At 45.0% G+C, this 14,979-nt stretch overlaps 1 protein-coding gene across 1 annotated transcript in view; it reads right to left on the bottom strand.

The window, feature by feature from the left end:
- Nucleotides 1–8,688: 8,688 nt before the first annotated feature.
- Nucleotides 8,689–14,979, bottom strand: part of C10H9orf152 (chromosome 10 C9orf152 homolog) — a 242,278-nt gene continuing 235,987 nt past the window's right edge. The window contains exon 2 of the mRNA XM_086941459.1: nt 8,689–13,210. Coding sequence (XP_086797585.1) covers nt 12,672–13,210 — 539 coding nt within the window. The 3' untranslated portion in view covers nt 8,689–12,671. The remainder of the gene's footprint in view (nt 13,211–14,979) is intronic.

Raw genomic sequence — 14,979 nt, 5'->3', positions numbered from 1 at the left:
ATGTTGGGAAAAAGGAAAGTGACGGTGCGTGAGGTCCAGGTGCTGTTGGGACATTTGAATTTCGCATGCCGAGTGGTGCGGGCGGGGCGTACGTTTTGCAGACGGCTGGGTCTGGCATTGTGCGGCTTGAACCTTCCGCATCACCATTTGCGTCTGTGGGCGGGGACGAAGGAGGATCTGCGTGTGTGGCGGGCCTTTTTGGGGCGCTTCAATGGTGTGCCCATGGCAGCCTCGAGGACTGGCAATGGGACGTCACTATGTCGTCGGATGCGGCGGTGGTCGGCGGTTTCGGATTGTACTGGGGGGGCCGGTGATGTGTGGAGCAATAGACGGAGCATTGGCAAGGTCGGGGGAGGAACATCGCATTTTTGGAGCTCTTTCCACTGGTGGTGGCGGTGTCGGTGTGGGCACAGGAGCTGGCACACAAGCTGGTGCTGCTCGAGGTGGACAATATGTCAGTGGTGCAGGTGTTGAATAGGCAATCGGCCAGGGACCCACAGGTGTTGAAGTTGATGAGAGTTTTTGTGTTGTGATGTTTGGAGCATGACATTTTGGGCTAGATGTAGGTAAATAGGATTTACCGATTCTAAAATACCGAATTTTACCGATTCGGTATTTTAGAATCGGTAAATGCTATGTAGGTAATAATTCTGTAAAAATTACCGAATCGTTAAGATTTGGTAATTACCGATTCGGTAATTGCCATTCATTCCTATGGGCCTGGAGGCCCATAGGAATGAATGTCAATTACCGAATCGGTAATTACCGATTCGGTAAAATAGGGAAAGAGTCAAGGGTGGCAGGGTGTCACTTTGACACCCTGTTGCACCCCTGAATAGTGCTTGTGTGCACATCTGGCACACATACATGCCCTAAGGGCATGTATGTCTGTCACATGGCACAGTTGTAAATGCACAGATTTGCATTTACAGAGGTATTCGTTATTTACCACCAACTAATAGTTGTTGGTAAATAACGAATCCTTAAAGCACAGAAGCACTCTTCAAAGTGCTTCCTACATGTCATTTACTGATTCGGTAAATACCGAATCGGTAAATGATGATTCGGTAAATACTGAATCGGTAAATACCGATTCGGTATTTACCGAATCGGTACATTTGCCACCTGTATAGGAAAAGCCTATTACCGGTCGGTAACAGCCGATTTCGGCCATTACCGACCGGTAATAGCCTTCCTACATCTGGCCCTTTGTTTCAAGCTCGTCATGTACCGGGAGTGGACAATGACATTGCGGATGCTTTGTCTCGTTCACAGTGGCAGAGGTTCCATGGGCTAGCCACGGAGGCGGACGAGTGCAAGACTGCGGTGCCAGAGGAGTTGTGGTTGGTAGGAGAAACCGGGTCATGCAGCTGGTAAGAGCGTTGGTGGCCGTGTCTACATGGCGGGCGTATGAGCAGGTGTGCGGTGAGATTTTGCGAGGGGGAGCAGTACCACAGAGTGGTCGATGGCGACGGGAGGAGCAGGTGGTACAATTTATGCTGTGCATGATGGATAAGCGTTTGTCAAAGGTGACGATCGCAGGAAAATTGTCGGCGGTGGCTTTCATGGGCAAGTTTTGGTAGGGTATGTACCGTCTGTGGGGGAGCTGGGGACGCGCCTTCTGGAGGGATGGGCGAGGGAAAAAGGGGCCAGGACGATGCAGTGCCGGCCCATTACGGAAGACATGCTCGCAGGTCTGTTACAACATTTGCCGGCGGTTTGTCGCGATCAGGGGGAGACTGTACGGTTTGCAACGCTGATGTCGTGGATGTATTTTGGGGCTTTCAGAGTTTCAGAGATGGTGGGGCTTAAGGGTAGGCCTGGGATCCTCTGGGAGGAGGTGGACCTGAGGGCAAGGGAGGTTGCGGTGCGTCTGAGTTGTTCGAAAACCAATCAGAGGGGAGTCGGAACGTGGGTTGTGATGGGACCGGAGGAGTCACAGGTGCTTTGTCCAGCGGCGTGGGGACGGCGTTTAGCGACGGAGCGGCGGGTTCATTCGGGAAAAGTAATTGGCAGGGAAGAACAGGGCGCGGTGATGGCGGCTCAGTTGTTGTGGGTCCCGAGGCAAGCCCTACGGCTCATGGGTGAGGATCCAGCGGCTTTTGGGATGCACTCGTTCCAGATTGGAGCAGCGAGGCATGGTTGGGGTAGGGAGGCCCTCATGCGTTCAGGGTGGTGGCGGTCGGATTGCTACAAGAAGTATGTCAGGATGAGGGGGGTAGGGGCGGAAGAATGCCATGCATGATTTTCTGCTCTCTTACATGAGTGTCTTTACAGGTGCGGTGGCGGGGCCGACGGCGCGCAGTCATGGAGATTTTGATTATAGGACATTCTTTTGTGAAGCGTGCAGAAAGGGTGGAGTGGGAGAAACAGCAGAATGTGAACTTGGAGTTGGACCCAAGGTTGTTTCACTGCCAATGGCAAGGAAAGGGGGGCATGAGATGGCATGAGCTGTTGCCGGCATTGAGCAAGGTGGTCAGACGGGGAGTTTGCCCGGATGTGGTTTTCATACATTTGGAGGAGAATGACTTGGTTCAATGCAAGGGGATAGCACTAGTGAAGCAGATGAAGAGGGATCTGTTGGAGATACGGCGCCAGTGGGCTGGTTGCCATGTGATGTGGTCGGAGTTTGTTCCAAGGAGGTTTTGGAGGGGGGCAGAGAGGCCTGGAGCCATAGACAGAACACATAGGAAAATCAATAGGGAAATGAAGGAGTTGAGTGAAAAGGAGAGGATGAGTACGAGGCAGTGTATTTCTTTAGGGAGGATGGGGTTCATCTTTCCAGGTATGGGATGGAACTTTACATTGTTCAGTTGAAGGAGGCATTGGATAGGGCACTCGGGTGCACAGGTATCCAAGGGGTCAGGCGTCCTAGGGGGGGGGGGGGGGTCGAAAGCCAGCAGCTGACTTTCGAGTGTAAGTTTTTACCTAAGGGCTGGGAGAATTAGGAGGTCTGCCTTTGCCGGGGGTTGGAAGTGCACCAGTTTATTTAGTTAGTTAGAGAGGAAAGTTGAATTTTGGCTAATTGGTCATGTTGTTGTGTTTGGGGGGAACCATGTTTAGAGGAGAGGGTGGGGTGTTCTGTTAGGAACATGTTATTTAGCGAGGCGTAGTTTTGTACGGCACAGACCAAGGGATATTTTTGTGAGGTGCACCTGCTTCCAATGAAGCAGCCTTTGTCACACCTTCAGGTGAGTCCGTGTCGCTGCTGTTCCCCTCCCACTCCTTGGTGGGCCCCCAAGAGGGCTTTGGGAGGGGCGGCCGACCGGAGGGAGGCCTGAGCCTCCCGGGGGTTTTGGGGCCTGGGGGGGGAAGGTAGCCAGCGCCTTAACCGAGCTGTTTTGGGCTACTTGGGCTGGCTTTGGCTGGTTGGGCTGTGGTTGGGCTGGAGTTGGGCTACCTGGATATATAGCCAGCCATTTTGTGTCACTGTCCACCATTTCGGTGGCAGTGACACGGCAGCTGGTAGTGGGCTGTGGTCGGTGTTGTTTTTTCCCTCCCTCCCGCCCGTGGTTTATCTAGTAGGGTTATGCTGGGTAGGTGGTAATTTAAGGGGTGATTTTGTGTTGTCAGGTTGGGGACGGTTTCTTGGGAGCTGGTGCATCAGGGGGGCTTTGCTGTATGGGGTAATATCGCACGAGCAGGTGATGGTGTGTTGTCGGTGCTGTTCCCCCCCCCCCCCCGGTGGGCCCTCAAAGAAGCAGCATAATGTTGCCACTGAGCAGGTGTACCCAATTATTACAATATGCCGAGAAAGCAGTCCGTGTTCAGTTTATGGGAACACTCACAGAGGTCAAAATTGTGTTTTCTCTGGAGCACTCACATTCTTTGCACTTCTCTTGAAAAAAGACTATGCGTAATTGTACTGGTGAACTAATATAAGCAGCTTGGGCCTCTCATTACAGAATGGTTTTCATATACGAAGAAAAGTGAAATTGTCAATCTTGTTGTTCAAAATACTGGATTTCCAGATGACTGTAGTGTTATTGCTTCCTAGGCTGAAGCTTGATTGCCATAGTTTAAGATATCCTCAAGATCATGTACCTTTGTAATGCTACGATTAATTTTTCTTTTTCATGTTTTAGGGTTTTCGGTGTGAAACCATTAGGATTGCATCAACTGTCAGTTAACCATATGTAAACAAATGTGTGCCACCATGACACTTATGGTGAGTATATGGTCTTTAGGTCATGGACCGGTGCTCCCCTTTGGGAACTGAAGTGGGTAAAGTATTGGTGGATACAAAAAACATATAACATAAAGATTTAGGTTAAATGGTGGGGCCTCTGTATCAATTTATACCTCCCTGTGCCACAGCGATCACTGCCTCATACCAACCTTAAGCTTTACCTAGACCACCGCTTTTATTAGTTCCTCTGGTTACTTATAAACTATTAATAAAGGATCTGTGTAAATAATAGAAAGCCTGATTCCAACTGTTCAATACCAAGGGTCTCATTACAAGTTTGGTGGTCTGACCGCTGTAGGACCTGGTCTGCCCCCGCCAGCAGCCCGGCACAGGTGGTCCAAAGACCTCCGTATTATGAGTCGACCATGGGGACGGCGGTGTGAAGGTGGGGATCTTGCAGCTGTGATGAGTACTATTACCATATATATATCGATGCCTGTGTGTGCATTTTGACTGCATATGTGTCAGATACACACCTATGAATGATATATGTGGAACAATGTCATATATCCCTTACTGGGGTTCAGTCCATATGTGGACACTGATGGCGTGGGTAAGAAAAGGACTCACCTATAGATTGACGCACACAGGGTCGTAATCCTTCAGATGAAGATCCTGCTGTGAAGGGAGGACCTGGAGGAAGAGATCCACGCTGGAATCCACATTGGAAACTGCCTGGAAGAAGAAGAAAGGAGCGACTACACTCCCCATATCCTTCGTCAATGCCACACTGCCACCTGCCACCTTGAAGGAGGTAGTTGGACCACTGTGGTTCGCTCGTGGAAAAGGCAACTCGTAATAGGCATAGCGCTGGAGCTCCCCGGTAACACCCTAAGGTGATTGCCTTTCTCTGAGCGTGAACCAGGCCGTCGATGGTCTGTTGGAGATCACGGCGGTCCAGCAGCGGTCTTACAAAGCCAATCGGTCAAACTCGTAATACGCCAATCAGACCGCCGAGCTCATGGTGCTCAGACCGCCACTGCGTTTCTCTGAGCGCGAACCTGGCGGTCGGCGGTCTGCTGGCGATCACAGTGGTCCAGCGGCTGTCTTGGCAAAGCTGATCCGTACAACTGGTAATACGCTGGTCAGACCGCCGAGCTCACTAAACACAGACCACCACCGCCAATACGGCAGTCCATGGGACCGCAAACTCAAAAGGGCCCAAGAATTTTATTTTATCAAAGAAAAATTACAACTTCTAGTCTCTCTACATTATACAGACCCTCCAGAATATCGCGATTTCGCGGTTTGCCGCGAAATTGGCACTTTTGTAAAAATGCCGTGATTTTTACAAAAGTGCCCGCGAAATCGGCACTTTTGTAGAAATCGCGTGGCATTTTTACAAAAGGCCTACATCCTGGGAGGTCTGTCTATCGCGTGCTTACGGATCTGTTCAATTGACGCCTTATCAGGAGCATCTTACGTAAACACCCACGTCATGCCAGCCACCGCCATGCTCCACTGAATGCCAAGGGTTGTTTTAGTTCCTCGTACCCTTTTCGTGTCAGAGCGCTGGAGAGGCCAGAGACCTGGAATGGGGCTGAGGGAACTGGGAAGCCCAGGTGACGCCGCAAGAGATAGTGGACAGTTCAAAGGAAGTCTGCAAGAAGTCAGACCCGAGGGGCCACAAGCATGGCCTTAAGAAAAGGTCAGCGCGGGGTCAAGCGGTGTCCAGATATAGCTACACAGCACATACATAAATAACCGTGTATGCAGGGAAAGTATAAACAATGGTAAACTCTGCACAAGGAGTCAAAGGAGGGGAACGGCCGGCACCAACGCACGCGAGTGGCACGCAGAGAAAGGCAAGAGTATCAACTGTAATAAAGATAAATATTTAATAAACCACCTTGCTGTTGCCCGTAAATGACGTTGGCTTCTGACTGCATTTGATGTTGTTTTGTTTTGTTATTATTGCAGCGGCTGGACCTTGTGCCACTCAATGCTAACATCATTGTCCATCAGTCATACAAGGTACTCCGAAGTGCTGTGTATTGCTGCATACAATTACAAAATGAGTAAATACTTGCAGATGGCTCTGTGAATAACATTAGCAGCAGTGACATAGCAAAGGTGCCATGGGCCCTAATGCGAGCAAGATAAATGCCCCCCCTATATCCTCTGGTTAGGTAGTAAAAAACATTTATAAAGGGGTGCAGTGGGCTCTCTCACCCCTGGGCACAGGTGCAACTGCACCTGCTGCACTATTGATGACTGCTCCGCTAAATGGGAGGCCATACTGAGCCCAGAATTTCACATATTTACTTGCTTAAATTAAATTAAAAGAAGCAGCCAGAGCCTCATAACAGTAAACATTACTATAGGAGGAAGCCAGTAAGGCAGGGGAGCACAGCAGTAAGGGCCTTATTGCGATGTTAGGGAGAAGGACACCATGGCAGGAAAGGAACCGTCCAACCTTAGGTCGGCGGTTCCGATGTCCCAATTTGGATGTGACCGCCCTTAGGGCGATCAGAAAAATCAATTTTTCAAATAAATCTTACGCAGCAGGAGGTAAAGGCCAGCAGCCCCAGGTTCCATTGAAAAATTGATATTTTCAAAAATCCCTGCACTCAAAATGCCATCGACCCACTTAACTCCTTATTTCATTACATAAAATTATTAAAAGGAGTTTAGTGTGTTTTTTTTTTAAAAAGATGCATGCTTTAGTGTTTTTCACTCAATAGAGCACTTTCTTTGATTCTTGCATCTCTAAACAATGCGGGCTGGCCCGAGGCATTTCCGAGCACTCCATGCCAGCTCCGGCCACAACTATGCTATTTCACACCCTGTCCGGCTCCGGGGGAGCGGGCTTGGGATCCAGCGCCCCGCTGTTAACACAAGCCCTAATGTCTATATATATTTTTTCTTACTGCACAGCCATTCATCCTTGCATATTGAGGGATTCACAGCCAAGTCAAAGACTCACTCGCCATCCCTGCAGCATGCGCTTAAACCCCACTTAGATATCTGCCTCTCCTTTCCTCGAGTGCTCTTAGGTGCCTTCGCCCCAGGAGACAACACCATATCAGCACCAGTGAGGGAAACCCTGGATCCTCAGGATGCTCATTGGGCGCTCCTCTGGCTCCGCGTGCTTTGCCATCTCTGCCCCCAGCTGGGCCTCGCTGCAGCACTCCTCTCCTACTGCTTGCACCCCTCGTGGAGCTTGGGGAGAGATCCTACCACCCACTATATGGCGCCATGAGTCGAGGATGACCCCCAGGTTGCGTGCGTGGTCGGTGGGTGTTGGAGCTGTTCCCAGTGTGGTCGGCTACCAGGAGTCGTCCCAGGCCAACGGGGTGGATCCGAGGATGAGGACATCCGTCTTGTCCGAGTTCAGCTTCAGTCGGCTGTTCCTCATCCATTCGGCAACGGCCTTCATTCCTTCGTGTAGGTTGGTTTTGGCGGTGTGGGGGTCCTTGGCGAGGGAGAGGATCAGCTGGGTGTCATCGACGTAGGAGATGATGTTGAGGTTGTGCAGTCGGGCGACGTGGGCGAGTGGTGCCATGTAGATGTTAAACAGCGTAGGGCTGAGGAATGAGACCTAGGGTAGCCGCAGATGATCTTGGTGGCTTCGGAGCGGAAGACGGACGTTCTGTGTTCTGCCGGAGAGGAAGTCTTTCTTTTTGAGGGAAACAAAGTGTCTACATTGTAAATAAACCAAATATACATAGCTTCATGTTGTTAAATAACTAAAAAAACTAAGATATCTGTGTTTGTTGTAGGAAAAATGGCCAAATAAAACGCCGCAAAATTGCTGTTAAATTTCCATATTTGTGCCGCTAAATTTCCATTTTTGTGCCGCTAAATTTGCTAATCCATGCCGCTATATCCTGGGGGGTCTGATTATATGGTAACAGCTTATGGTGGCACACTGTCATACTGCGCTGAAAGAAGCAATGACGCATATTGTGGTGCTATTAAGTTGGAACCATCTTTGCAGATGGCTCCCATTCAAAGCAGAATAACTTGCATACACTCACTCACTTAGGCTTTAGTTCATGCAGGTAGTGTTGGCAGCAGCCAGAAGACACATCAAGTACCTTCTAATGGGCTTGAGTTTCTTGCCTTCCTTGGGGATCAGTTTACCACTTTCAAAGTCCAACAATCTCACATTTTGTAGGCTAGAGGCAGTTAAGACAAATTTAAACAATGTTTGAATATCTTTGCACTGCCTAAGATATACCCTAACTCCTATTGGACAGCTATGAGATTGAGCAACTACAGTAATCCGTTACTGAGACTAAAGGTCTAAGGAAAGAGCCTCTCGCACCTTGGGGTCCTGTTACAGATTAAGGCGATCACAAAAAGGATTGCAATGGCTCCAAAATAGAAAGTTATCCCTAGCAGAAGTGCTATCAGATGGAAAGATTCCACAGGGAAGGGTCCTTAGAGATATTGCCTTTCTCCAGCATTCCATTCCCCGATGGGCTACCTACTCCATCAAAGATCCACTTTAGTATTTCAGCAAACCACAGGTTAGGCAATAAAATACTAGTAAGTCCAAAATAGATTTTTAATATAAATTTAGGTTAGTCGACTGTTTGGTGAAATTCAATTCTTAAACAAATATCCAAAAATGTATGTATTAGACAGTTCACTTTAGGTAAAACATTGTATTACACTGACCTTAGTATGAATGATCCGTTACTACAAATTACAGTGGATGTATATTAATATTTTTTTGATAAATACATACATACAAACATTCTTACAGGACATAGAATATTGAGAATGTGAAGGCTCAACATTTTACATAAAGTGCTTTTTTTATGTATTGATGCCATACACACATGTATATTATTCATAATTTGACATACTTTAAAGGACGAGTCAATGAATTATGCCCAAAGCTGTAGAAACAAAATACACTAGAAGATACTGCTTGAAAGATCTGTTGCTTGTGTCATAGAAAAATCAGCTCTTCGAGATGCTGCTGAATGTCCACGGATCTGGAAATGACCAGAAGGCACATTTTAAAGGCTTCCAAGTGAATGAATGAATGAATGATAACACTTATATAGTGCAGTAATACGCAAGAATCTCTTTGTCAGGCAAGAGTACATTTAGCAATCTCTGTTCAGTATATTATTATAACATGAGCAAAAGAAGTACAACGATTCTACAAAATGTTAATTATTATGGTCAGTTGTCACTGAGGTGAGGAGGCAGTCTTAAACACGCCCAGTAGTGAATCAATTGATGTGGCAGTTTGTTTTACATGAGAAGAGTCCAACATCCGCCCAGGAAGGCTGTACATTCTTTCAGAATTCTAACATAAACAAATATTTATATGCAATGTATCTAAATGGAACGCAATAAGATAGTGGATATCATGAACATCTGGCAGAGGGTGTAGATATCCTGGACCTAGATGGTGCACTCCTGTGTTGCATTTAAAAAAAGATGGCAATCTGAGATATTAAAAGGGAAGTCATATTTGCATATTAATCCCTGGCAATGGTAGGATGACATTCAGAATAATACATGGCAGTTTTACTGTAGAACAAGGGGGAGACAACCATCTCCTGGTAGAGAGACCGGTGATAAATGAAGAAGGATTTTAGATGCTGTTAGTATGACACATCAAAACACTGTAGTGAATTCAGGACCATCAGGAAAAAACTAGCGCTAGGGTGCCATAGAAATACAAATTCTCCGTAGGGTATCATGAACCAGTGGAAGTTTACTGTTGAAGGCACACCACCAAAAACGATCTCAGGTATGTGTTTAGCACTGTCTTCCGCAACTATTTCCAGTCCATGCTCATGCAACTCCTTTGTTTTGGGAGCAGCTTACTACCACTCTTGAAAAGCATGTCCATCCTTAAATGTCTTGAGTACCTCAACTCTCCAGGCTTTCCTCACTGTTCTTCAAAAATCCCTCTCATATTTACTTCTCAAACTCTGAGCACACATCACTGCAAATGGAGACCCACAAGGTTTTATCATCGCTACATCCTCCCCATGTACTCAAGCTCTGTTAGTGATATAAAGTTCTTGTCCTAATTTTCCTACCTCAGCTATGCCAGTTACACCCTTCCCATCATCCGCTCCACATAAAAATATTCAATCGTCCTATCTTCCCCTCCCAACATCATTCCTCAGTGACCCTCTACCTCCAAACTTGGAGCTCACCCTGTCAGTCAGATTCGAATTTCCTCTTTCATTATCTTGACTGACAGCTCTGCCCACTATCACCTGCCTCATATTTGTAAAACCCCAAAAATCTAAATATCCCAAATCTGAGCCCAAACTTTGTGCCGAAGATCTCACTCTTGCACATGCATACTTCCTCCATTCATTATGCCAACACTACCAGACCCACACTGACCTCTGTACTATGGTGTAGTTTTGATCGTTTTCTCTTCTTTCTCACCTACACTGCAATACTTCCCCAACTGATTTTAGAGCCTCCACTCTCTTTAACACCTTCCCAAAGCCTAGCTCCTTTAACTTAAAAGTTTTGATGAGGTCCTTTCTTACTTCTGATGCAGGACAGTTTATCTGAGAGATTATTGACCGTCACATGTACTGTATATCAGCAGACACATTTTAGTTGTACCATAAGGTCATCAATGATTTACAAAGAAATACATAGCACAGATTAAAAAAGGATGGGATCATCCAACCACATGTACTTGCCCGCAAATGGTCTTTAATCGTGAATAGGCTCTAATTAAATGCACATTTCCATTCAAGTTCACAAACTAACAGATAATGCATAGCTATTAATAATCCCCAACTCGCCACTTCGGACCTTGAGACAAACTCCTTTAGGCCATCTCGTTTGGCAAAATGGACTCTCATTTCAAGACCTCTCAGTTAATAAATGTAAATGTAACTTTCAATGTATGCAAGACCGAATTTTATGTGAACCTGCTTATTCTTGGTAAGTAGGCTCTAAGAATAAAATGTCTAAGCGCCTCATTTAGAGTTGGACGGTTATGCAAAATCGTCGAATTTGAGGAGCTTAAATATGCAGGAGAATTACCCATCAAAATGTGTTCCACCATAACAAGTTACATGGTGGAGGATTATTCTGCCAGCAAATTCCCCTCCTGCCTTAGTACTTCCTGAACAAATTAGAGAATTTACCATCAAGCTCTAAATTAGGTCATGTATCATGTTACAGAGCTCACAGATTGTACTATTTTTTCCGTGGAAACACTGTTAAGACTCACAAGAGTGCCTTTATATATCATTCTGGCAGCATCAATTATAATTCTTCCTTGAATAACTTGCTCTCTTAAGCATAAAATGCCTTTCTCCCCATTTGCATCATTCTCAATGGTCCTTTAAGGGTGCTGGCTGAATTTGATTCTGTCATTCAAATATTTGCCTTCATACATCCTTTCTAACACATTTGAATGCCTTGCTTCGTAAATCATTTACGTGCATCCTTTGTGGTAACTGTCATGCATGAAGAAGGAATCTGTACCGTCCCAAAAAACTTTTTACTATATCACCTTTATCCATGTTCTCATAAATGTTATCAGAGTTTAGAACAATAAAAATCTTTCTAGGTCTAGTAAGATAACAAGCAATCGTTTTAAACAAGTGTTAGGATAATCTGACAGCAATATAATCATCCATGTTGTTGTGAATGCTCCTTCAAACACGCTTGTGAACCCAGAACATATACAACACACAACCACACTAAATATTTGTTCTACATAATCATGACAAGGCAACAGTTATAAGTATGAATGAAGTCTTCAAAGTAAGACAAGATCATTGTAGCATCCTAACTAATCTGAAGTCTTTTGAAGTTTGCTGGTGGAGAAATTATTTATTTTCAATGTATTAACAGCAATCCTTTCACCTAAAGTCATTTACTACACATCTGAAAGACCCACACAGAAATGTACAAATTGATCAGTACACAATGTAGGTCCATAATAGTGAAGTAGCCAAAGTGGCCAACACAGAACTAATTGTAAAGGAAATTTTGTAGTCTCTGGAATTCAGTTGCTCATGACAACATGAACAACTTAATGTCGTTGCTAAGGCATTGTATAGTTTTTTTAACTGATTTTGATTGTCAAGAAGGTTCAAGTGATTTCCCAAGAGCTAATCTGCATATGCGTAAATGGGAGAAACTTTTTCCTAGCAACATGTGTCAAAATAACACAGAAAAACAAAATATGAGGCAATGTTCAGATCTGCCATTTAGGTTGGGAATCATTCAAGTATATCCGAATGAACCCAAGCACATGCCAACCTTGATGCAGCCAGACACAATAAAAACTACAAAGGCAGCTAGGTAAAAAGTGTATGGAAAAAAGATCCTAGAATTTCAAGGACAGAAACCTTTCCTTCCCTTGTTTGTTTTTTTGTTGAATAAGATGGTACCGCAAAGGTGTTTTGGCAAACATCAGAAGAACAATGGCTGGCCTTTCTCCATTAGAGCATTCCACCTTGGGCGTTTCCTGCATCTCGCATTTCTTCTTCAAGAAACATTAGACAGTGTTTGCCTAGTTAGTTCAAATATTTGACTGAGTGACATATAATCCAAGACGCCTGGCAGCTTCTGAAATCCTGGGTCCTTTCTTTTGAGGGAAAGGGTAATAATATAGTTTGTTTGATCCTGACATCTGATTAATGGATGAGAGTTGGTGATGTATCAAAGAAGTGGTTGTCAGTGGTTTCCAAGAAGGCTTTCTTTGAATACTTCTAAATGGTGCACTCTTTTCTTCGGTGGGACTGTCTATTAAGAGGGGATGCACATGTTCAGTGTCTCCGTTTCCCTCCAAAGTCATCCTCTCATCGTCAAAGCTAACCTGTTTGTGTTTACCTTGAACAGGATTAAATGCCTGATTTTGGTGCTCAACTTGAACCAGTCGGTGAATATCTAGATGTATATGCCATGGATCGATTGGGTCTTGTGAAGTAGCATCACGCAGTATTTCTAGGGTGACCCCTCTTACAGGAATCCGCTCCTCAAATGCTTTTGGTTTTTGCACCTTCTTGTTTACAGGAACTGTTGTAACCAGTGCTTCCGTGGTCATAGGCTCATCCTCACCTGTAGGGAGAGCAATGAAATTCATTACACACAGAATGAAAGTAGTCATTAATCAACTAAATGCAGGTTCACCAGAATATGAGATACAAGTCAAAATCATGATTTTGTAACCAGAAACAAATAAAAGGAGAATAATACCTCCCTCACCATTCCACACCTTTTCCCAGACAATCATGGTAAAAAATGCATTAATTCATGTCAGAATTGATTACTGAAACACAATCTAATTAAGAATCACAAAGATAACATGAATAGATTCTACCATATACAAAGTAATGCAGCATGCTTGATATTTGGCTTTAAAGGTTTTATTCAGCATCAGGTTTATTGCAGACTCTACACTGGCTGCCTGTAGGAAAGTAGATTAGCTTTAAAAAAAAAACTCTGCCTGATTCATTAAAACACCTCACAATCTGCCCAGTTAACATTGTAATGCAAAACAACACAACCTGCCTGTCAGTTGTGGTTTCCCAGATTAATGGAAATCTTATGGGTTAGAAATTCCTTAAGAGTCATTTAGAGCGAAATAGAGGAATAGGCTCCCATTGCCCCTCAAACTCGTACATGATGATCTGACGTTTACAAAGGCTTCCAAAAATTGGCTGTTTGTTTGATTTATCGGGTTCAAGTAATTCAACTGTTTCATCTAACACAGGTGATCTTTTCTGTTCACCATTAGATTCTTGCATTCACTAGAGTGTTATGCTTTGTTTGGAAACTAGCTCCCACAGCGCACAAAGAACTCTCCAGGGGTGTCTAAACTAAACTATTGCACCCCCCCCCCCCCCAACTGCCTCAGGGCTTAATTCCTTCCCTCGGTCCTTCCAAGGAATATCATTAGAAACAAACTTCCTGGTGTCCTACTTGCCTTTGTAACCTTGCAGCAGTCCAGACTATTAGTCATATTATTGTGTGAAAAAAGATCTGGTCTCCTCCCAAACATTCCCACCTTATTATAGCCTTTTCTCACCTGCCGTCCCATGTGCCATGGAACCAGTCTCTCTAAAAGTGAAAAAGCATGCGCCATGCTCAATGGTGGCTGTTACACTGAGCCACAGCTGAGCCAGGCAAACGTTTGTTATCTCCTGTGGTTCTTTGTATTCTCACAGGAGCCAGTGAAAATGGCATTTGCCAATGCCAGAGCTCCACCTACCAAGAAGTATGCCCGTCTGTGGCGATCCAGGGAAGCAGAGGAAATAGGGGTAACAGAAGATCACCATAAAATATTTCACCATTTCCCTAAGGTCTCTGAAGAACTCAGGAAGGGTGTTCATCAGCATCTGCCCTTCCACCACTTTCAGTAAATCTCTGCAAGAACATGAAGGACCATTGTCCACCGTGTGTCATAAGAAAAGTGAAAATCATGTTTGTTTTTTCACTGCTCTTCTGTCAGAGCAGTAAAGAAGAGGGATATGATTCCTCTCCTGGTGCTAAAACTTCCTATGGACAGTAATGAAATTCATGTATGTTTATTGAGTCATTTAACAGCTTTTTATCTGAGGAGTTGAATTTGTTGAATCCCAGCAATACTGTTTCTTTCACACCTATCCACGTACATCCTCTAAAAAGCTGCCTTACGCAATACACTTAGATAAAGAAAACACTGGTCCCTGGTTAGTGGTTGTTCATTAAGGTAATCATTTTTCACAAAATGTCAATATTTGTTATGATGAAATCCTTAGCAGGTCAATAATGCGGTAATGGCATTTCTGGACAATGAGGACCTGGTTATTCATCCAGGTAGCATTCCCTGGCTATAACAACCTCCT

The sequence above is a fragment of the Lissotriton vulgaris genome, chromosome 10 (genome assembly GCF_964263255.1).
Source record: "Lissotriton vulgaris chromosome 10, aLisVul1.2, whole genome shotgun sequence".
Lineage (NCBI taxonomy): Eukaryota > Metazoa > Chordata > Amphibia > Caudata > Salamandridae > Lissotriton > Lissotriton vulgaris.
The sequence above is the reverse complement of the archived record's forward strand: the minus strand, read 5'-3'. Positions and strand labels throughout refer to the sequence as shown.